Genomic DNA, 25,816 nt, shown 5'->3' with positions numbered 1-25,816 from the left:
TTTCATTCTCTTCTGCAGAGATATAATGCTACATTTATTAAAAACAGAGGGCAGATTTTTATGAAAATTCATATTTTTATGAACACAACTAAGAGGGACTTGTTTTGCTTACCAAATATTCTAACAACTATTACACTTTGATGGTTGTACATATTTTAGCATATTACGCGCATGCCGTGAATCTTTGCACCGTTGAATTTTACATAAACGAATAAAAATCGCAATGTAATTATAACATTGATAACTTGCTTATATAAAGGCGGACAAAATTTACGCGGCAACCAACTATAAGAAAATTTATTACCGCTATTAACTTGTAACTAGTGAGTTACGAAATTTCGCTAATAATATCAACTCGATTATGCAGGAGGGTCCAGCATCGATTCTTTCATCCTTAATTCTACAATTCCTTCGTTCACCCTGCAAGGTGTAATTACTTCCACGTACGTTCATTTCTTTTCCCTCGTTCTCCACTGCCGGAACGGTCAAAGAAAACGCAGTCGACTTTCAAAACTTCGCAATACGCGTGTACAGTCGTCGGGTATTAGCCGATTTTCGCAACAAATCGCCGCTACGCTAACAAATTACAACGTCGTTATTCAAAATGAAATTACATCTGTATCACGGCCAGATACGATAACGATAGAGAAAAGCAATCGTCCACTTGATTACAGGCGATCGAAGACAGGACACACGTTCGAGAACTCGTAGTAATTTTCCTTTCACGTTAGCCAGTATGTTTAAGTTATGACGCGCCGATAGTCTATGAAACGACGCCTCGTCACGACAGGAAGAAGTCACTTTGCTGTTCGCGACTTTTCGCTCCGTATTTAATAGACCGGTTCGCTGTATATGTACTTTCGCAAAGCAATCGGCGCGGTATCGCGTGAAAGTCGCTCGGGCTACCAATGGCAACGTATAGTCTAGCGTTTGATTAATGAACGCGCCGTAAATTGATATCCCGACACGTACGAGCGGCGATTTTCGCATTAACCATTTGACATTGTTATCGATCACCGATGTAATTCCATCGTGATTACGATCGGTTTCTTAATCATTCAATGACTGGTTTTGACTCTTTTAACCTGAATGTGTGGTTAATACATTAGATAATAATCACTTCAGTGATATTTTATTTTTTTTATCGCTATAAATGCTAGTGACATGTATAGCTTGTAATAAAATGAAAAATGATATTTTAGATTAGATGTCTATACGTCAAATTTTAAATAAATCAGCAAATAAATCGAATAAATCGGAGAATTATTTTTAGTAGAACTTGCTTTAACCCTTGCACTCGATATTTTATCTCTGTTATATCACTATAAGCGCAGTGACGCATACAACTTGTAATAGGATGAAAAATAATATTTTAAATTATGTTTCTGCAGTTGTTTTAAATTTTTCTCGAATAAATCGGAAAATTATTTCTAGTTGAACTTGTTTCCACCCTCTGATTGCTAGCCACTGTGACCAGCTATTTATGTTTGTAAAAGAATTAAAAATAGCGACTCTCAAGAAAGTATAATTGCGTCGAAGAGTCTGCAGGGAATGAATTTCATAAATAATCAACATGCGGAACTCTTAAAAATCTAATGACGTGACTATAAAGCTGAATAAATTTGAAAAAATGAAATACCTCAAAGCGTTTCACGGTGTTTGTCGAGCAATTACTCCAATCCATCGAAAACGATGAACGTCGGTTATATCGAAATATTAACTCGCATGGCAAGTATGTACAAAATGCCTAATGTACACTCGCACGGTATATACGCAAATATCGTTCCGCTTAAACTAACTTCCCAATGGATCGGAATTCCCATTAAATATTCATGGAATTTTATACGTGACCTAGTAATTGAAACTTTACGCTACTGGAGAATATCACAGTGCTTTCGTCGTAGCCAAACAAATTTGGCAACCAATCAGATAACGAAATGAAGAAGAAATCTAGTATCTTATACTTGATAAACAATGGAATATTTTATTAGCTCCAAGAGAATTACGATACCTATTCGATGGATTTGTTAAAAGATTCAATTTGTCCTATATCATATGTAGAGTTTGTTCTAAAATACAATGTTCGCCTTTCGAATTTCGCTTTCTACCTATTTTACGATTTAAAATTTGGTAAATGCATTCGAAATATTTCATTTTTTATAAAAAAAAAAAATCCAAAACGCTCTTCGACAATTGATGATTTTTTCAACTGAGTTCAAGTCTTTTTAAGAATTTACAAACTAGAGGAAGTGCAGCATATTTGGAATACCAATTTGTTTAAGACGAATAATAATTATGGCGGAGGATACAAATAAAAGTGCGTAATATCATAGGGAAACTAATAAACTTTTACATCTCAAACTATCGGTAATAGTGAGAAAAGAAAAGTATGTGAAGCTTCGATCTAATTGAAAAATGAAATAAGATATATTCCAATTTTCCTTCAATTTATAAAATTAAAGAAACAAGTAGATAATAAAATTGTTTTCTCTTATGATCTAGTCAAGCACAAAAATCACAGTATAGGAACAAATATCTCATGTAAATATCAATTCTAGGTCTTAAAATTTACATACAGGTAATCATAAATGTCAGTTTCGGAGTCATAATCAACACATTCACGGTATAACCATATTTCGCGCATGAAACACTGCAGTCACTCGTCTCTTTTGTCTTCGCTGTAATACACATTGCGGAAGAGGTACGCAGCATCCTTCTTAGTAGATTTTCCCTTAGTATTCCGAATTAACAGCATCGCGTTAAAACTTAAAATTCCATGTCAAATTTCGTATTTTCGAAATATTATCAGTAGATTCAATAATTTACTATAAAGTTTTCGCATATTTTAACCATAATTACAATGATCAAATACTTGCTGAAAATCTTACTAACCAACGTCTTCTCTCTCCCTCTCTCTCTCTCTCTCTCTCTCTCCTTCTCTCTCTGCGGATTGAATGGGAAATTTAAAAATTAGCATTCGTCCATAAATGTCACTAGTTAACAAATCATTCGGCCCTGTTATTTGTTACAAATTAGATAAAATTATTAACAAATGGATACTTCGGTATCCCAAACATGGAGCACTTTCTCTGCCAATATCAGATAATAAATATCACAATGGCAAGTTTCGTAATAAAAATGAAACGTTAAGAGTAAGTATTACGAATATTATTAGTCAAATTAAAATGTTAAATTACCGTATAACGCGTTTACTTATTTTAATGCCATTAGACTCGCCAGACCTGAAATATGGGCATGTATTTATAAATCACCCTGAATTAAAACAAAGCCAAGAAAAAAGCTAAGAATCCTTCATACTCTATATACGCATCATCTTCCAAAACACAAACAACCATCTTCCCCTCTATAACTCAATCCAAGATACAAACAAACTTTCACAGAGAGTCTCCCTCGTCGGCGCGCGTACTTACATACACCAAGCACCAGCAGCCATCTAAAATACTCGTCTCCCCTTATAGATCACGTGCATCTCCACGGAGACACTTTATTCTGCTCGTCAGCTACTACGAGCGTGCGTGCTTTGACACGAGAATAAAAATGAAATCAGAGTGAATCCGGCAGATCGTGCGACCACGCAGTCGATAATCAGCAGGCAATAAAGTTGTAAAGCGTCGCACGCCGCACAGGAATGTCGTTTCCGTGGGCCGTGACCCGTGGGTTTCGTAGACTACTCCGGTTTATCGGTACGTGCATCTGGTATTTCCGTCTGCAGTTTCGTCTACTCTTTTCGGCAGAAAAGAACCACTAAAAGACCGCGAGATCACTTTTGACGAATTGCTCGCACAAAATTCAATACGATGCCGTGCTGTTTTGACGCGATCAACCGACGTCCACCGGTAGAGAGCTGTCTGCACGAAGATACGAACAGTGGTGGACGTTTGAATCCGAATTTCAATGTTCTACGATACTGCGACAAATTTGAAAAATTCCGATATTTCAAAATATCAAAAGTCTTAATAAATCTCGGGATTTATACGTTTCTGTGATTATTGGAAATCACGAGGAATACGAATTAAGGCGGACGTTTGGATCGAAATTTCCATGTTTTTCAATGGCGTAAAAAATTCTAGTCACTGATGGTTCGATATCTAAAAATGTCGAATCTTGGTAGATCTTGAACTTTTTTATTAAAAGTACTAGATGTCTTGGAAATTTCGAAAGTTTAGTAAATATCCAACGCTTTATGTAAAATATATTGAAGATACAATTTTGTAATATGTTGAAGTTAAAATAGATATAATACACGTAAGAAATTCCAAAGATGAATTATTAGAGATATTGAATATCCATCCAAACCTTGAAGGCTTTTAAGATTTCCAAAATTTGTCGAACCTTTAAAGACGTAAGACGATGTAAAATTTAAAACTCAAAATTTGAAAATTATCTAATATAGCTACTTTTAATAATAATTATAATTTTATTTGACAATTCCTTTTCTTTTTAATTCGATATTACAATAAATTTCGTGCCTGAACTATTTTGTGGTAGCATTTTACAAAACTAACGCCAAACTGACGATATAGACGTCATTCTTTATGCTCCTCGTATCAAGTCGAAGATTAACATAAAAATATAACTTGTTCGTTGTCTGCTCGGCGCTTGAAAAACTACGTGCATTAAATAAACAAAATTTATATTTCTACTAACTAGAATAAGTATTTTAATATAGTATACTAAAAAACTACCAATTGATTGTACAAATGAATAATCTTAAATAATAAATCTTTTATGAGTGAGATTCAAAGTTTGCTTAAAAAAAGGTACAAGTTGTTCGATCAAAACATTCGTCGTTGCATTCTATAATTTTAAACCGTCTATCAAGTGATTAATTCCGCCACGGAAAAATGCTGTGTCCGGACAGGAACCAGTCATCGAGTCATTTTTCTATCTGATTCATTAATTGGGAATGCATATCGGATAAACCACGTCGCATCGATCGGAACTGGTAGTAATCCAAAGGAGTAATGTCTAGTGAATAATTCACAGAAAGTTCTACTTTGTCTGTCAAAGCTACAGAACCCAACGACGAATATTTTGATCGAATAACTTGCGGTATCTTTCTTTAAATAAACCTTGAGTTTCACCGAAAGATTTGGATTATTCGTTTGTACGCGTAATGCAAAGAGCGATAATCTCTCGACCACCATGATGTTCAAATATCAATACGAGTCGCTGTATGTATTAATTAAAATCTTGTACCAACATCAATTAACGATGGAAAAGAACAAACAGAAGCTGGAGATAGAAAGAGAGTAAATTCTCGAAAAAGAAAATAACGATGGAACGTTGTGTAAAGTCGCATGGATTCTCATAATACAGCGTTTTATGGAGGTAGGATCTATGGTACATTGTATATCTATATCGTATAAATACAGTGCGCGTGCAAAGTATTACCAGATGTGGGATCAAGCAGCGATAAAGTTGCTGCTACGTTGATACTGAAATCTTTCGTTGATGATAATTGATTATGTTTGTACGAGCTACCGAACCGTGCAATTTACAGTTAATACAGCAATGATAAGTTGCGGGCTGGAGTAAAATTGTTAATTTCATACACGAATGGAAATGCATGTTTACTACGCGTTATTTGTAGGGGAAAGTTAATTGATATACCGTACATCCAATTTAAAATAATTGATTCTTGAAATATCGCGAAAGTAATAACTATTTGTATAAAAGCTTCATAATGGAGGTGAGAGTGAAACGTTACATTTGAACTTTTACATTTGAACGAAACGGTTCTTAATTGCTTCCGAACAATTCGTATTGTAATAACGTATGTTCCTTATTTATATTTACCTTCCATACATTTTGAATCTGTTAACTCGGAAGAACCAGCTAATTCATCATTTCAATTTTTAATATCTATGATATCATAACTTCCTTATTTATGGATCCCTTATATCTTAACTTGATTTTTCACTGCTGTTGGAGATATATTACATTCCTGTTCGGAAGAATAAAAATCGACCTACTTCAGATGAATTTGTTTCTATCGATTTTTGATTTCGTGATTATTGGACCGTTTGATCAAAGGATGAACCTAAACCTATAAGCTAAAGTGCTATTAACCGCCATTAATAAGAGAGATCACTGAAATTTATTTACAAACTGTTGTTTCTTCTCAACTTTCTTTAAACTCTCCGTCGTACGTATTCGCATATTTTATTCACATGCCATCACATTTTTGCACCTTCGTCTTTCTTGTAGATGCACAGAAACCCGCAGCCTAATAGTTACGTTTCAATTCTAAACTACCTATTACTAATATCCAAAAGAATAAAAGCAAATGAAGAGTTTCCTGTTCGCCTGTCCCATTAAACAACTTCATGGAAAAAGATCAGCAAAACTTAAATAGTAAACTGTTTAATAACGCGTGCACATTACCTTTGCCCGGCTCCATTAAGCGTCTCCGTGTCCGACTAACTTCTAATTATAGACATAAGGATTAAATTAAGCAAGTTCCTACAACCGGCTGTACGCGTCTGATATTACCGATGCTTAACATACTGCCACGAAACGATGATCAAAATATAATCGCCGTCGCGCCTAACGATACGGCTCGAGCTTAACACTTTTACCAGCAGCATAAATTAGTCGTGTTATTGGTGTCATTAAGTTGCTTCGCGTCCCTGGAGTGGCTGTACCCCCTCTATGGTGCACCCTGTTACCATTTCTCTTCGGCTACGGTGCCGTAAATAAAGGTGCTCGTCAGAAAAAGGGCCGGTTCCTACCGCCCAAACTGAGGTGACAAGAAAAGTGAGAAAGAAAGGTCGAACAAAGGAGCTTGACTCTGCTACAGTTCTCGAGTTTTCATATCTCCGTCTCGTTCTTGTCTTAACAAGCAAAAAGATTTTTAACTCATTAAAACTCAACGTTGCCTCAACGCAATATTTCCTTTGTTATCTTTTTCAATCATTTCATTCAACTCTATCGAACTTTGATACATACTAGCTTTTCTATCGTAGTATGTTCAGATACATATGATACAATCGTTAATTATCTTGAATAATCGTAAAAATTAATATAACTTTCTTCTGCCGAGTTTTACCGGTTTTATTTATTTAATTCTGTTGTATAATTTTGTTTATTCCTATATATATTTTCTCAGAACGCGTGAATAAATTAGTGATTAGATTTGTAAGAGAAATAGACAATGATAATTATTGTACAATTACGGGTTTTACGAATACGATAGAAAAGTTAAATAAAATTCGTCGTTGCTAAGCATTGAACGAAGATGAAAGGTTCTTTTTCCATCTCCAAGTTTCCCATAAATGAACAGAGATTCACAGTCTACTAATCAAAGATGATTGCCAACATCCTCCGCGCCAAAACATATTCGCGATATAATTACAGAATCTCATCCGTGTCTCGTTCTTTTCGTTCGTCCAAGAAGGTTACATGGGGCGACGTTATGTTATAAATGTATGTGAATTCTGCTTTAACGAACGTTTATGCGAGGGCATAGCACGCGTCTCCGTCAACCACTCAAGAAGCTCGCAAAGGTTCGCGAACCACTTGCGCACCCACGGATGCGTGTCTGTACAGAAAGAAAAAGAGAGAAGAAAAAGAAAGAAAATTGAAGTAGAGAGATTCGCGACGGCTCAAAGGAAACCGTTTCTCAGCCTTATTCTCCTCTTTTTTTCCTTCTTTTCTCTTCCTTTTCTTTTCTTTTCACACCTCGATTCGTGACAAGGGATAAGTAAAAGAAGGAAAGAAACCGTGGAATAAGAAGGTTCGATCGACGGGAAATCTTTGAACGTGTTGAAAACGGTAAAACAGACGGCGAAGCGGGCAAAACGTTGGGACGGAATCGAATAGTAAAAGGGAATCCATAAAATGGAGTCCGATTGACGGCGACCATGGAGGGAGAAATGTACCACGAAGACGTTACGTCTGATCGTAAAAAGAGAAGGAAAGGAACGGTGAAAGAGAAACGATATTTCGAATCATCGTTGAGGCTTGACGGGCTGGAAGCCGCATAACGCGTCTCTCTTCTATTCAACGATTTATCCGCTGGCCTCTGGACGAAGAAAGAAAAAAATTCCAGGATCGAGGGCCGCTTTAATTCCTTTCGATCGTAAGCAGAAATCTTTAGCATTCGGGAAAATAAGGAAAATGATCGAGTGCGAGGATACGCACTGGTACGTAAATATTGTACCATACGATGCAATAATTTTTTAGAAAAATTGAAGATTAAATGACAAAGTAATTAATAATTCATTTTCATTTCTTACTTGATACTGAAAACGTGTTAATATGAATTATAGGATAATAGCTAATAAAATGTCCTTCAAATTTCCCTACGTTTCGCTACTTATTCCGTAATTAATATTAACCTGTTTTTAGAAACTAGTACGAATATATATTTTACAAATATTCCTTTCTATACAATTGTACCTATAATTGGTATATTTTATCCATGATATATGCGTTCGTCTTTAGATAATTATCAAAGAACAAGTGGTATAAATGACAAAGTCTCTAATTGGAGAAAATTTTAGACAAAGTTAGATCCTGGTAGAAAAATTTATATATGTATAATTATTTTCTAAATCGAACGTTCCAAATTCCTGAAACCCTAACAGATGATTAACGTATGTACTATGTATCAAGGTCTACGTTATTGTCTTCCTTCCACCATCGACTTACTACAAATTCATCACCCAAGAAAGATTCCTTGAAAAGAACAAACAGAACTAAGAAAGATGATAAAGAAGGAACAGTAGCCACGCCGTGTTATTTATTCTTTGCTGGACGAGCGTCGTTAAAAATGACTCTATTAATTCGAAGGATGATTTAACGAAGTGACAGCAGTTGCGTCGCATGACCGGTCTTCACCCCCTCTTTCTTCGTCCATTGGTGCCTCTTATTTCGTGACGTTTGGATAACTTAAGGTTGCCTCTGGCGAGCTCCTCCTGCGCTTTCGACCCTCGTCCGCTAATAGCAACAAGTTACTTCTGACCCGTCAGCGGGACAGACCCTTGCGACGCCTCTATATTTAGCCCGGGTCGAACCACTAGAGAACGGCGAGAAAACACAAAAGAAAGCTGGCGAGCGGAGGAGAGCGCCGGCGAAACGAGTGCAAAGGGGACATCGTGATATCTCGCCGCGAAGATTCTGCCGGCCTGCGGCTTCTGGCTCGCAGCTGCTACCATGTCGCGGTAAAAACAATGTACATAGATACGCCAGACAAGCCGAAAGGATGGCAGCCTCGCCCTGCTGACACGGTCAGTCCGAGGATGTCCACCAGATCTGGATAAATTCCTCCGAATTTCTTCCTGCCGCGTACCCAATTCACATACTGATTTCGGCAACGTACACAGGCACGCGAAAATGTTCAAACACTCTTGGCAACTTATCCTTAGAGCGAAGATATTTATGCAAATTCATATTTTTATGAACATAATTTAGAAAACACAGTGCTTAGGTAGAAGAGTGTTTTATCTACTAAATATCGTAAAAGGTACTATACTATGGATGTTTTATATATTTTCGCATACTATAAGCTTTCAATATCTGCATTTTCAAATTTCCTATGAACGCACAAAAATACGTAACGTAGCTGTTCTGGAGAAAAGTTGAACGAAATTTTTTCGACAAGTTTATCGGATTCGAAACGACGCAATGGAACGAAATGATAGCACGGGGATCGATTAATGCAAAAAAAGTCGTAGGGTTTTGTTTGAAAAATAAAGTGGACTTTGCAACTGTGCCGATGCACTTTTGAAAACAATCGCACCACACGATAGGTAGAACTCGACAAAGGATGCAAAATTCCCCTCCGTATTTTTTTTCTATCTGCAGTAGAAACAGAGTTGTAGTCTGGCTCGGTTATTAGATTCATCCTGTCTAAACATGATAAATGTCTTATTAAAAGAACTAAAGTAATCTATCTCATATAACAGATTAAATATGACTTATGAGAAGGTTTTCATAAGTATGACGGTAAAGTTTTAATAATATTGTATCGAGAATAATTTTAAGGCCGTAAAAATAGCTCCAAGAACGGCTCTCATATCGTTCATGTTACAACGTATAACTTGCAATTTGATGTCGATCTACAGCAGAACTGCCTAAGCCAAGCCCCGGAGCTTACTATATACATATTACCATAATATAGCAGTGATGACTGATGCGACGTTATATGGCAGAAATGTGTATTAACGAGCACGATTTTCCTGTACATACATGGTTACGGTAAATACAAGATATATCTTCCATAAATAATATCGATTTGAATATTATTTGATATAATATCGGGTAATCGAGAAAGTTCTTGCCCTTTTTAAGTTTATCTCTGTTGATTAAAACGTCAAGAACTTTCACGATTACCTGATATTTAGTAGATGAAATAAATGTCTGCTTAGGTTCCATTCTTTTAATTGCCTTCGTCAAGATACGAATTTGCATGGATATTCGCAATGCATTCGTTACAATGCTAATGACATTGAAAAATGTTTCGTGTATCGCTCATAATGTATCGGGTAAAAAGTTTCTATGAAGCCACTGTATGAAAAACGAAATGCGCTCTCATTAATCCTTCGAAGAAGAAAAGTAAAAAGCAAACACGCTTCCGACGTAATAACACTCGATTCGAGGAAGTACCGCACGTTTCGTAGTCGGCGTCGAAACTAGGACTTCACGGAAACGCGAATGAAAAAGAAGGAATTTTACGAAATGACGAGAAGAAGGGATGCTTCTTGCGCAAGTGTGGACAGACAGGTCTCTCGTTGTGCTGCTTCGAAGCTCGTAACATCGGTGAGACCGGAAACGAGACAATGACAGATCGTAGCTTAGTGAAAAACGATACTATGATTTACTTTTCGAAAAGATTGAAAAACAGATGGACAGAAAAATGGATACGTGGCAATTTGAATTCCATAAATGCTTTAAAAAATACTATTTCTATGTTTCAGCTCACTTATCGCTTTAGTACTGAGACAATCTTTTGTACGATAAAAATTAATAGATTTCCTCTAATATCCACATTCACGACACTTTTAAGCGACTATGAGTTAAATAGAGTACCTGATATCTCTTTTGCAACAAAATAACAGAGAATTCTAAACGAACAATTTAGAAAATAACTATAATAGTAATACGATTAAATATAAAACATATGCACTTTCAATTTTGTTATAGGAAGCAAATATCGACAGTTGTGTTACGTATGATAAAATTTATAGTACACTATGTTTGTTGCCTTGCCCGATACTTCCTTTTTAATCTACTAATTCTTTGTTATAACGTAATAATATAAATTTATGCGATTGTCTTGCAGGTGTTATCGACGATCAATAAATTCGGCAACGTGATTCACCGCAATGGTATTGCACAGAAGCGTGAAAGAGGAAGAAAGTTGGCCACGTTGTTAAACGCAATTCGGCTATCAAACGGAGAAGTTGGCATGAGAAAGCGCAAAGCCGCGCCACCACAACCTGGTAATGAAGTTGGCAAGTAGAGATACCAAGTCGACGTTTCCAATACCGCAGAACTCCGCCTTTTCTACGTTTTAAATCGACGATGCTAAAACCATAGGAAAATTGTTTTAGGAACGATGGAAATTTCGCGCGGAACGACACTACGATCGTAGTGTTCGTTGAATTTTTCCTACAGACGCGTTAACTCTAAGTCTACGCTTCAAGCCGTATCCGCGCTTAAAAGAAACGAATCTTTTACTATGTACATATACTATGGCTCACGAAATTGTTTGAATACTTATCATAGTAAACTTTTATATATTAAATTGTCCGAAAAGTGTCTTTCTTTTACAAACACATCTTTTACAGCGATGCATCTTTATACAAACATGAAACCTAATCTGTCGAACGTTGTGATCTTTATTTTGATAGAATAAAATGGATCATACGTAATTCGATGGATGTTATGCATCCATTATTTTCTTATAAAACGAAAGAAACTTTTCGGACGACCTAATATAAAGAAATTACAAGATATCATGGCAAACATATGTATGTATTTAATAAACAATTAGTATACGATATATAGTATTAGTATACATAGCCATCTTAAGCGTATAATAAATATTAAATATGATTCCGCTTAATTTTTAGCCTTACTATGGATAGTTAGTTATTTAAATAATCTAAATAATGCGATCTCTGTGAAATATATATTTGCAGAGATATCTTGTAATTTCTACGTATATGTTCTTAGATTTGTTTCAAACTTTACCAATATAATCAAGTTAGTTGCGTCTCATTATGAAGCTAGTGAAACTTTATAATGTACCGTGTACCACACGTAACATATTCACAGAAGGAGTTTACAAGTATTCATTGTACCATGAGATATTGTATTATTATCGATATTATGGATATTGTGTTATTAAAGTAGTTTTGAAGTTCGCTACTTCACCAACCGAATCCAGATTACTAGAATTGTATTTTCATTTACTTTCTCATATTTTCTTAAATATTTCGAATACTGTACTTGTAAGCGAGATGATATAGATGCATAATTCATGATCTTGTTAATTTACGTTCGTTCATCCAGCGTAAATCAGACTTAAGATGTATTTCACGACGCTGGAAATCACATGACCGAGCGAATTTCCGACAATTTCCCCGATAGATAATAATTTGCATATCGAGGGTTTCTCATCGCAGAAAATCGTTCGCTACAGGCCATTCTCTCTCCGTTTTCCGTAGCGTAGGCGATAACAGTTTTAGAAGAAAGCACAGTCACCGTGAAACCAGAACGAATTCCGTGTCGACGGAATTTCCGCGAACCAAGAGAAGATGGCGTGAATAGGGACGAGGGAAACAGGGAAACCTCGATAGAGAAGTTGGAGGCAGTCGCGTGTTCTCCCTCGTCGCGTAATAAAGCTTGCACGAGCGTTGTTGACAGAAAAATAAAAGCTGGCTGTGCTCGTGGCAGCTGTGCCTGCCGAGGGGGAAATATCGCGTATCCTTTTCCGATTATGCGTTTGCACGAAAATACGGGCCGGCAAATATTTCAGGCGTGCACAACGAAAATTCCCAAAATTGCTAGAGGCCCGATGCGTTTGCGCCGTTTTGTAAAATATTCACCGGCAATGCCTCTGTGTCTTCGTTGGATAGGTGCAAACTCCCTGTAATCGGATACGTTCAATTTACGAGAAAGGGTACAGTCGATAGGTGAGAAATGGAAACCGACACTGTTGCTATAAATGAAGACTTACAAGGAAAGTCGCATTTCCAATTACTGTATTTCGAATGTACGTGTGTTCAATTACCGAATCAGCATTTTGCATGGTGTATCGGTAATACATACGGATTAAGTGATGGCAGGACGATGCATTGTACGGTGCAATGCAACAAACGAAGTAGAATGTCCCAGCTAAGGTTCGACACATTGCAGCCTAAAATCGTTTTCTTGAAAGGCTACATGTTTTCTATCGACAATTTCTGAATCCGAAATTAACGTTCTATTATTTGACGACGATTTATAATCTGCGTTATTTGTATTTAGAACATCTATATTGTGTCTTTCTGTTATTATTCATGAAAGTTTGTTTAAGATTGATTTTCTATGGCAATTTCTATGGTATAAAGATATGTACCTTAACGTCTATATTTCTCTTCTCTCTTCTTTTATTTATTTAAGTAAATAATCATTTCTTAACGTAATAGCAAATTGCCACGAATACTGTACAACCGAATGATGTTTTGATTATTAGCACTGATGCAATTATCGCATCTCGATAATTCAGGCCGCGATATTTCATCAAAAACAGCGTGTTCCGGAGTTTTGCAAAGCGACAAATTTCGCATCATTCGTTTCGATCGAGCAAAACCCGCTCGGAATAATGTATCGGGCTATTATCGATGCTTCTCGACGGTATGAGCAATAAATGTTTTAATGCTTCCAAAGTTAATCAGCCAGGATTGGTAACGATTAAACAATTAAATTCATCGACAGATTAGTGTACATAAAGAGTGACTATTGCGTCCGATTTTTATTTCTCACAATGAAACAAAAGTTAATAATTCGTTAAGTAATTCGTAAATCGAGAATTTTAAATAATTCAAATATTTTAAATAAATAATAGAAAGCAAGTTTAAGGAGATAACAATTGTAAGAGGATGTTCTACCGTGAGAAACGTGTTTCTTTCGTTTTACAAATAAATGATAGATATACGACATTTTTCGTTTTATATTATTTTATTGAATTATTTTATTGAATTATTATTGTTCCAATAAAACAATTTAATATTTTTAACTGCCGTTAACTATAATTATTTATACATATACGATGATATATTTCAAAGTACACATTGGAAGTGATTCTAATATTTAAAAATTACAGTCAACAGATTTTTTCAAAGATCTATAATAGAATGCCTTAAATAGCTCACACACGTGTGAATAAATTATTCACTACGGGACAAGGAATATTCTACGAAATCCGAGGTGTGCCGGTATATATTTCCAGAGCAACTTTATCTTTCGTACTGTTTAAAACTTAAGTTTAAATATTTGTTTCCTTCTACGCATTTCGATATTCCATTCTGTTACATCGCATCGTTGCTTTGCCACGTATTATGCCTTCGATCGATGTTCATAATCCGACGTGAACCAGTCAGCGAACGAAACTTTCCGGTAGAGATATACAAATTTCTTACCTGATATCAGAGAAAGCAATCCGATCAACAGAAGAAGGTCCATCGTGCTGTCGCGAAAATCTCGCTTCTCTATTCTGCATCCACTACTAGGTCGTCGCTACTTCTGTGTCATCCTCCGTGTCATAGACTCGTTTCTGGTAAATCCACTCGTCGATATCGCACAGTCTTTGCTTCAGTCGTTGTTCTTCACCGAATCACAGACAAATCCAAACTTCCCCCTTGCTATCGATCTCGTTTCAAATAATAATTTCTTTCGGCCGGATTGGAAGATTGTGTCCCATGAAAAGACTGAGAAATTTGCGAAAGATCTACGAGAGTTTCGCGAGAACTTGACAAAAGTTTTACGCAAGTTTTGTAAGAATTTGACAAGAATTTCACTAGAGTCTCGAGAGTTTCGAGAATTAAACAAGATTCGATAGAAATTTCACGAGAGTTCAACGAAGATTCAATGAATTCACAAGAGTTGCGAAAGTTTGAAGGAAGTTAAATGGGGATTTCACGATAGTTCCGTGCGAATTCAATAGGAATTTGCGAGAGTTCCGAAAGGGAAAACTCCGAGAATTGAATGAGAATTTATTGAAAAGTGCACAAGAGTTTAACGATCATCCAATGATAATTTTACGCGAATCCAGTAGGAATTCCACGCGAATCCGATAGGAATTCCACGCGAATCCGATAGGAATTCCACGCGAATCCAATAGGAATTCCGCACGAATTCCAAGCAATACGTTAGAGTTAGGTCGGCGAATAAATGTCGCGGAGGAGAGTCGTGCACGACACACTGGTGAAGGTAGCCGGTAGACGAGGAGGAAGATTTAGCAAGCGACAGAGACGACGGAGTCGACGATGCGGAGCGGCACACGGTGTTGTTAACTAAGCTGCCGCTGTTCGCGGGGCTGTGTGACACGCTGCATAGAGCGCGGTACGAGACCAGTTCGAAGACTGAGTACGAGTCCATATCCCGGAGGCTGACTTCTCTCAGCCCTACCAGGGTACGCCGTACAGTAATGTCCGTCCATTGCCCGCCTCTGGATAACGTTTCCTTCCACCATTAGGCAACACACGCGATACACGCTTCGCCGTGAGACACGTCGTGCTCCCCGTGTCCTCACGCGGCGGAACCATCGCAGGATTATCGCGGATCTTTCGGAGGATCCTCTCTCCTTCTCTTCCTTGCCCTTTCTTTCTTCTGAGACAGCAGACCTACTAGCAACGAAACGATAAGGTTCTATGTAAATTGAAATAAATCAGTTGTTCAAGTAAATTTCAAACATATTCAAATAAATAAGAATGTTATTTGAGAAGCCACACCAAACAACTGCATAAATAGGAAAGTACAAATAAATGTTATTGTTACAGACACTGTTTCTTGAATTTACAGCGACTCGCAAAAGTGTTCGAACACTTGCTACATAATTTCTATGAATATATCGGTACTATGTGCATTATAAGAAACTTTTTAATATTTCGAAAATGAGATACAACTATCGTGATTGTAACAGCAAAAGTTGGAATCAGTTCGAGAACGTACATGGAAGTTACAAGACGTTTGTTGCAAACATAAACATAAGAAAAATTAATGTTCAGTTGTCTTACACATACCATTAGCGCTGAAGGTGGTCCCACTGCAAGTTGTGGCTTATTAATATAAAGAATAATCGACTGTTGAAACACGTTGATGATCTTTACGAAATGTATGCTTTCGGTGAATACCTTATATGTTTTCAGATCCGTTTCAAATTTTACCAATATAATCGTGTCTAGTTACAGTGCTAATGAAATTTTTTAATGTTTTCTATAATATATACATGAAAAGTTTCTAGGAATGTTGCTATACTTTCGTGAGCCACTGTACCTTATGTATTGTCATCATCTTGCGATGAATGAAATTATGTAAGTCGATAATTTGTTCTTTTATAATTGTACATTAAATGTGCATTTAACGAAATGGAGGAATTGATAAAAAGTAATGTTGAGCAATTTGGCTTTTGAGAGACTCATTTAATTTAGGTAAATTACAGATAATGTACATTAGAGTAATATTAGAAAAATTAAAAGTTATTTTTACATTACAAGTTAGAAAGATTAAAGTTATTTTTGGAAATAATCCAGAGTCCACTCCAATTTCTCTCTCTCTCTCTCTCTCCCTTTCTCTCTTTTTCTCTCTCTCTGTCTCTCTCTCTCTCTCTCTCTCTCAGATATATTTGATTTAAATGTATCATAAATTAAATATTTAGCTAAATTGCTAATTAACATTTTCGCTAAAACTAATTTTCATTTTGATCCACGATTTACCAAGCAAAATGATTCGTATTTACAGATAAACTTATCTAATCGTGTTTGCTAGCAAAATACGAGTTACATTCGCGTTAATTACGCGGACGATACGATTTAATCAAAATTTTAATCCGACCACGCGAAAGTTAATTGCACGTTTTATCGCGATATAAATTATGCTGAAACCGCGAGGCATTTTTTTCTCGGCACTTACGGCAACGTATCAGGAAATGCAGTAATATTAGCAGAAAATTTTGGAAACAACCACAAAGCGAAGAAAATGATAGAAGAGGATAAGAAAGAATAAGGAATTAACAGGTTAATAAACTTGAAAATTTTGTCTATAATTTCTTCGATGGTTATCCTGCAATGTATATACGTCATGGCCAGAAAGAGAAAACGCATCTTTTGTAACGAAAATTATAGTTACTTAGACCCACCGAAAGCGTTATTCCCGTGGTCGGACTCGAAACGAGGAAAATTAATTAGAACGGAGAGCTGAGAAACGACTTAACACGATTAAGCGGTGAAAGGCGGTGTTTCGAATGATAATTAGTGCCAGCAGAGTACGAAAAATTCATTTCGCTTTGCCGCTTATCCGAAATTGAGTTACGGTTAAGTTTTAATTGAACATTGTACCATATCTGTATGTTACCTGTATACTGTATACTAATCATCATCTTCATGTTTGAGTTTGTCAATAAAAATAATACGATATATGTATCTGTAATGTGTATGTATATACGTGTTTATATAAATTATTTTATATATATAATATATAATTAGTTTATATATATATATATACATACACATTATACATTATTATTATTATTATATATCTTATTATTTTTATTGTCAAACAATATATATATATATATATATCTATGTAATGAATAACAAAAATATACTATATTATATTTAATATAGATAACGCAGAAGAAAAATAAAACATACAAGTTTTTCGTGCCACTTATACAAGGTAAAAGGAATTATAGCTTTATTAATTGAAAAACATACATGATCTTTGGATTACATAAAAACAATAACGACGTCTATATAAATATAATTTTCTGGATTTACTAATAAGAAATACCATTGTAATAATATACTTAAAAAACTTCGTTCAAAATATGATGATTATACAAAAAAAAAAAGGTGTCTACAGTCCACTGCAATTTTGTGTCACTTAATTAAAAATAAAAATTTATAGAAAATAATTTAAAAATAAAAAATAAATGCAATTATTACAGTATATACATTACAGTTGCATTATTTATTTATTTATTTATTTATTTATTATATAAATACATTTCAGTAAGTTAAAATAGTAAAACTTACATTACAGAATTATAAGTCGCTTTAAACGTCAGAAAATATTCCAACTTTCTGAAAGGGAAGATTCGTTGAAACAGAGCTACTGCAAAGCTCTTGAAACAACATGATAATAACAGATATATACCGTACAGTATTAAAGTACCATAGTGTATTCCTGTGTATGAAGTTTTCAAGTACGACAGAATTGAACGGTAATTTTCGTAATTTCGACGATGGTATTAAACTACTGGGCGGAGCTGGAACACTCGAAAATTCGTTCATGTTTCGTCAGCGCGTGAAAATTTTAATCGAATTGCCGCCCACGTGCATCTGACCAGCTGAAGTATAAATAATTGTAGGCTGACCGTCCGTCGCCAGTGCCACTGACCATTACGCATCGCCTCGTTCAATTTCTTCCAATTTATATAAAATACAACGAGACGTACAAATAATATGCTTATTCTCATTCGGATTATTACAATTAACGTTGCAAATTAATACGCTCGAAAAGAACAAATACATTGAACAACTATATATATTGTTTAGATTAGAAATGAATATGATGTATAATCATTATAAATTTTCGTATGGTTCTAATCGATTTAAGGTCAAAGTAGAACGAGAAAATATTTCTTGTAGAGCTAGTTTCGTATTACTACTACGTATTCTACTACAAGATTTCTTTGTTAGATAAACAATATCGTAATTTATTTTAAAAATTATTGTAATGTTATATTGTACGGTACTGTAATGCAAATTGAAGATTATTATATAAAATCCATATAAAAAAATGTAATAAATATTCTAATGTATTTAATTTGTATTGTAGATAATAACTTACAGTACACTGGGAAATAAATCCTTAGGGAAGATTATTATTCTTTCTTATTTATTCAGGCTTTAATTCATTAATGGTCCATGGGCATTTCTACCCCTTTTAAATACAAACACATAACAATTACATTATAAGTAATGCATCTTCATTTCAAAATCCTACTGAAGCAACATCTGAACAAAACGATCAGAAATCACTGGCATCCAAATACCTTACCATTTTCACTTTTATACTTATACCAATACATCAAATTTTCAATTATAAAACTAAATTAAGTCTTAAGCAAGATTATTATATACAACGCAGGTCATATACAATGAATTTTAAACGAGAATATCTTAACATGAATAATTTTTAATTTAAATTAAGTAAATCTATGCTGTAAATTTACTATCCTTAAGGAGGAATAATATAAATGAGAAAAAGCTATTTATAATGCCATTTATTTCAGGTAAATACTTAATAGGATAATATCACGCGATCAATAGCTATGGTGGATAAAAGTAAAAAAATTTGTTTTTATTTACTTGATATAATTTTTTAAATTAAGGTGCGAACAATATATTAAATCATCGGCCACCTCGAAGACGAAGCACAAGATGCAAGGTTGATTCCTTTTGTATATTGTAATCAGAAAGTGTGCGCCCATCTTCCAATTGTTTACCAGCGAAGATCAACCTCTGTTGGTCTGGAGGAATTCCTTCCTTGTCTTGAATTTTTGCTTTCACATTCTCAATAGTATCAGAAGCTTCAACTTCAAGAGTTATTGTTTTTCCTGTAAGGGTTTTTACAAAAATTTGCATTCCTCCTCTCAGACGAAGAACAAGATGAAGAGTCGATTCCTTTTGAATATTATAATCAGAGAGTGTACGTCCATCTTCCAGTTGTTTACCAGCAAAGATCAATCTCTGTTGATCGGGTGGAATACCTTCTTTATCCTGAATCTTGGCCTTGACATTCTCAATAGTATCAGAAGCTTCAACTTCAAGAGTTATCGTTTTTCCAGTAAGGGTTTTTACAAATATTTGCATTCCTCCTCTCAGACGAAGTACAAGATGAAGAGTCGATTCTTTTTGAATATTATAATCGGACAGCGTGCGTCCATCTTCAAGTTGCTTACCAGCAAAGATCAATCTCTGTTGATCGGGTGGAATACCTTCTTTATCCTGAATCTTGGCCTTGACATTCTCAATAGTATCAGAAGCTTCAACTTCAAGAGTTATTGTTTTTCCAGTAAGGGTTTTTACAAATATTTGCATTCCTCCTCTCAGACGAAGTACAAGATGAAGAGTCGATTCTTTTTGAATATTATAATCGGACAGCGTGCGTCCGTCTTCAAGTTGCTTACCAGCAAAGATCAATCTCTGTTGATCGGGTGGAATACCTTCTTTATCCTGAATCTTGGCCTTGACATTCTCAATAGTATCAGAAGCTTCAACTTCAAGAGTTATCGTTTTTCCAGTAAGGGTTTTTACAAATATTTGCATTCCTCCTCTCAGACGAAGTACAAGATGAAGAGTCGATTCTTTTTGAATATTATAATCGGACAGCGTGCGTCCGTCTTCAAGTTGCTTACCAGCAAAGATCAATCTCTGTTGATCGGGTGGAATACCTTCTTTATCCTGAATCTTGGCCTTGACATTTTCAATAGTATCAGAAGCTTCAACTTCAAGAGTTATCGTTTTTCCAGTAAGGGTTTTTACAAATATTTGCATTCCTCCTCTCAGACGAAGTACAAGATGAAGAGTCGATTCTTTTTGAATATTATAATCGGACAGCGTGCGTCCGTCTTCAAGTTGCTTACCAGCAAAGATCAATCTCTGTTGATCGGGTGGAATACCTTCTTTATCCTGAATCTTGGCCTTGACATTCTCAATAGTATCAGAAGCTTCAACTTCAAGAGTTATCGTTTTTCCAGTAAGGGTTTTTACAAATATTTGCATTCCTCCTCTCAGACGAAGTACAAGATGAAGAGTCGATTCTTTTTGAATATTATAATCGGACAGCGTGCGTCCGTCTTCAAGTTGCTTACCAGCAAAGATCAATCTCTGTTGATCGGGTGGAATACCTTCTTTATCCTGAATCTTGGCCTTGACATTTTCAATAGTATCAGAAGCTTCAACTTCAAGAGTTATCGTTTTTCCAGTAAGGGTTTTTACAAATATTTGCATTCCTCCTCTCAGACGAAGTACAAGATGAAGAGTCGATTCTTTTTGAATATTATAATCGGACAGCGTGCGTCCGTCTTCAAGTTGCTTACCAGCAAAGATCAATCTCTGTTGATCGGGTGGAATACCTTCTTTATCCTGAATCTTGGCCTTGACATTCTCAATAGTATCAGAAGCTTCAACTTCAAGAGTTATCGTTTTTCCAGTAAGGGTTTTTACAAATATTTGCATTCCTCCTCTCAGACGAAGTACAAGATGAAGAGTCGATTCTTTTTGAATATTATAATCGGACAGCGTGCGTCCGTCTTCAAGTTGCTTACCAGCAAAGATCAATCTCTGTTGATCGGGTGGAATACCTTCTTTATCCTGAATCTTGGCCTTGACATTCTCAATAGTATCAGAAGCTTCAACTTCAAGAGTTATCGTTTTTCCAGTAAGGGTTTTTACAAATATTTGCATTCCTCCTCTCAGACGAAGTACAAGATGAAGAGTCGATTCTTTTTGAATATTATAATCGGACAGCGTGCGTCCGTCTTCAAGTTGCTTACCAGCAAAGATCAACCTTTGTTGGTCTGGAGGGATTCCTTCCTTGTCTTGAATTTTTGCCTTCACGTTCTCAATAGTATCGGAAGCTTCAACTTCAAGAGTTATAGTTTTTCCTGTAAGGGTCTTGACGAAAATTTGCATTCCTCCTCTCAGACGAAGAACAAGATGAAGAGTCGATTCCTTTTGAATATTATAATCAGAGAGTGTACGTCCATCTTCCAGTTGTTTACCAGCAAAGATCAACCTTTGTTGGTCTGGAGGGATTCCTTCCTTGTCTTGAATTTTTGCTTTCACGTTCTCAATAGTATCGGAAGCTTCAACTTCAAGAGTTATAGTTTTCCCTGTAAGGGTCTTGACGAAAATTTGCATACCACCACGAAGGCGAAGGACAAGATGAAGAGTCGATTCCTTTTGAATATTATAATCGGAGAGCGTGCGTCCGTCTTCAAGTTGCTTTCCAGCAAAGATCAACCTTTGTTGATCCGGCGGAATTCCTTCCTTGTCTTGAATTTTTGCTTTCACGTTCTCAATAGTATCGGAAGCTTCAACTTCAAGTGTGATAGTTTTTCCTGTCAGTGTCTTGACGAAGATCTGCATGATTATCTGTTACAAAATAAAATAAATTTTGTAATTAATTAATTGATATTAACATGTATTCATATTAATGGAATAAAATGTTCTATTTGAAATTTGAGTACATTATTTGTGTATACGATTACCATATTATAAGCTTTTTGTTTCCTCCATTTAGTACCATTTTTATATTACTTTTTACATAACTCTCTATCATACCTGATACTTCAGACGGCTTTCATCAGATATATTCCTTAATTATCATACATCACTCACGTATCGTTTTGAAACAGAATAATCTTTGTCTTTCATTTCAACAGAAAAAAAGTGGTAGTATTTTGTGCACAATTATATTAAAAAGAATTATATAAATTAAAAAATTTTCCTTATTATTCCACAAATATGGTTATTCTCGCGGTATAATTCGCTGTAGCTAAATGTCAACGGTTTCTATTTGTACACCTTTTTTTAAAATAATCGTATGAAAGGCTTCAATCTGAGTAATGCTAAGTGACACAGAGGTAATGGCGTCATACTGGAGAATCAATAATCGCCATTTTGTTTTCTGTTACTACGCAGCAGAAACGTAACGAATGATATAGAAAGTTCTAGAGTTTTCTCAACAATTAACTATTAAAGATTCTTCGATTATATTAATATATGTATTTTAAATATACAGAAAATATATCCTTCGAAATTTTGTTAAAAATAGATTTTAAACTTTGCACCTGTGGTTGATGTTTTTAAGATCACTACTGTTACATTAAATTATGTTGCATTATTATTTTACTACTTTCTCTAAACAACGCATTTAAGGATTTAAATACTGATAATTAACTCTCTCACTGCTGAAACTGTAATAATACGTTCTGTGAAATGCATGTCCGGCATACTGAACCCATTAAATTCGTAGATTTCACATAGCATATAATTAATCGATTGCAAAATTTATTCAGCACTGGTCGTCTTGTTACAAGAAATATATTCAGCAATGAGAATAAAATGATTTAGGACAAAAAGGAAGTAAAAATCGGTAAAATCAAGAAAATCTACAATTATCGAAAATTAAAATACAACAAATTCATAATATATATAATAAACAAACGAAAGTTTTACCTTCTTCGTAATAGCTCGTTGCAGCAAAAATTTCAATAAAATTTAAGAAGTCTCACGTTCTGCCTCTGAAAACACCCAACGTCCAATACTGAACTGAATTGAAACCACAGCGAACGTTCCTTTTATATCAGGAATGATAAGTCTCAATGATCATGCGCAAGCATGTCAGAAGATTTCTAGAAAGATGCCTATTGGTTTATATTTTTATCGTCATCGAATCTCTGACGTCGCTACGTTTGGTTGGTTTCTGAGACAAAGGCTATTCTTTGTGGAATAAATTTTATTAAACTGATACCGTTTATAAAATCATTTATGGCACATTATTAGTTTTGAAATGATACGTTTCCACCAACCAAAATTTTTATTTATGTGTAAATACATATGTTTCTATGAGCTGTCACATGTTGATGATAATATTATACAGCTAGAGGGCGCATAGGAAAACTGTTAAACAAAGAAAACTCATGATTCATTGTTTTTCAGAATATATTTTCTAGTAAATGCACTATACATATAACCAACATTTATACACAATATACTAATTTTATCATTTTCCAGAAATCTCAACATTTAAGAAGCTACGTATGTGTACGTGCACGTTTGTATATAGAGCATATGTTGGTTATGTTTAGAATATTTTTTATTTGGATGAATTTTATTCAAATCAATTAAACACATTAATCAATTTAAGTCGATTTTGATTTTCTAAGCAATTTGATCGATTTAATATTAAATTATCCTAAAAATTCAAATAATAAAAATTGTCGCACAAAAGCAATTCACTATTCATACGTGTCACATCAAAATTGAAGTCATGCTAGATCGCAATACGATACTAGGCTGATGTAATAATCTTGAAATTGATGAAAACTTATTAATTTAATAAGAATTTATTTTACAAAAAAATATTAGGATATTGAAGTAATATTTCAAATTAGGCACTGCAATCAAGATTATACATATATTTTAATATAATTAAAATAATGTAGTTGTTTATTTTTAAAATAACATTTCGTTGATATTACTTACCAAATAAGCCAAATAATTTTGGCAAAGCATAATGAAAACAGCATTTTTTCTTGTATATTTCAACAAAAACAAACAAAAATGCAATTAGACAAATCATGACTATGAAAATAGATTAAAATTCTGTTTATATGGTTGTTTTACATGAAATACATGACAATTTCAAAAAACAAGCGTTTACTTACGATACTATGTACAATTTTAACATGTTGAATGCCATTCTATTTTTACAGGGATTGCCCGTGGCGCCTAGTTGCACCAAACAGAATGAATGTTATATAAAATTATGTTCGTAATTTACAAAAATTATCTTCTTAAATTAAAAATGATAAATTTTGTATTATGCAATACATATAATGTTGAAATATTACTTACAAGAGATAAGTTATGATGTATAATTATGTGTAATGAATTTATCTCACAGAGGTCACCGACGACCCCCATGGCACTGAAGTGCGATTTCACGCGAATCACTTATTTTTTGCGATTATCAATTATCTCATATTATTTCCTCGCTTTGTTAAATTATTGTTCCACATCTTCTTGTTGAGAGCATTTAACAATCAGGTAAGAGCGTTTATGATACTTTTATATGCTACAAAAATGTTTGCACTTCATGTCTTCTATTTAATTTTTTATAAGTCGTAACATATTGTGGAGACTGTGCTGGTTCACCCTTACTTTGTTTAGAGTATTTCAATACGACACATCGCAATATACACACATAATAGGTCTATATTTCATGTATAAATAAAACTATTTCTATGTTTTATGCTTCATTAATTTCGTCACACCAGTGTACTAACAATGGTAATAATGAAAAATTTATAAATATTGACATTTGTTTAAATTATGTATTTCTACTAATCTTGGCGCGCCGGTTACCGGTGACTCCCGTGGCATTCAACGTGTTAATTTAATATTTCATCATTAACATCGAAGTAACCAGTTTTAAGTAACTAGACAATTACGTAATTGTTCAATAATTACAACAAATCATTAGTATAAGAAAAAAAACAAAAAATCTCGCAGATAATATAGCTGAACTCTAAGAACAATATATTTACCTTCCATTATCGAAGTACGTTTATAATAAAACACGTAATAGCTTTTCTCACATGAAATAAATCACATATTGTTCTTAAAAGTAAAGTATAATTAGAATGGCACAGCGAACGTTTGATATAATTTTTCTATATGAAAAAAATATAACGTAATTCCCACCTTAATTTCAGTACATCATCCAGTTCTCAATACTGAAAAGATAATATGCATTATTTAGATTTGAAACTTTATAAAGGCTCTAC

General features: G+C 34.6%; 1 protein-coding gene and 1 long non-coding RNA gene across 2 annotated transcripts in view; both read right to left on the bottom strand.

Annotated features, from left to right (window-relative positions):
- Positions 1 to 15,609, bottom strand: part of LOC125385335 — a 131,860-nt gene extending 116,251 nt beyond the window's left edge. Inside the window, exon 1 of the long non-coding RNA XR_007224451.1 lies at positions 14,655 to 15,609. This is a non-coding gene — a long non-coding RNA (uncharacterized LOC125385335). The remainder of the gene's footprint in view (positions 1 to 14,654) is intronic.
- Positions 15,610 to 19,507: 3,898 nt separating this feature from the next.
- On the bottom strand, positions 19,508 to 23,628 carry LOC100648000 (polyubiquitin-A). The gene is made up of 2 exons (XM_003402262.3): positions 23,484 to 23,628; positions 19,508 to 22,397 (listed from the first exon to the last, which is right to left on the bottom strand). Exon 2 carries the CDS (start codon positions 22,389 to 22,391, stop codon positions 19,650 to 19,652), a length of 2,742 nt encoding a protein of 913 aa, XP_003402310.2. The 5' UTR covers positions 22,392 to 22,397; positions 23,484 to 23,628; the 3' UTR covers positions 19,508 to 19,649.
- Positions 23,629 to 25,816: the final 2,188 nt, after the last annotated feature.

Source organism: Bombus terrestris, chromosome 6 (assembly GCF_910591885.1).
Source record: "Bombus terrestris chromosome 6, iyBomTerr1.2, whole genome shotgun sequence".
Classification (NCBI taxonomy): domain Eukaryota; kingdom Metazoa; phylum Arthropoda; class Insecta; order Hymenoptera; family Apidae; genus Bombus; species Bombus terrestris.
Note: the sequence above shows the minus strand (reverse complement) of the source record. Positions and strands in the feature narration are given on the sequence as shown.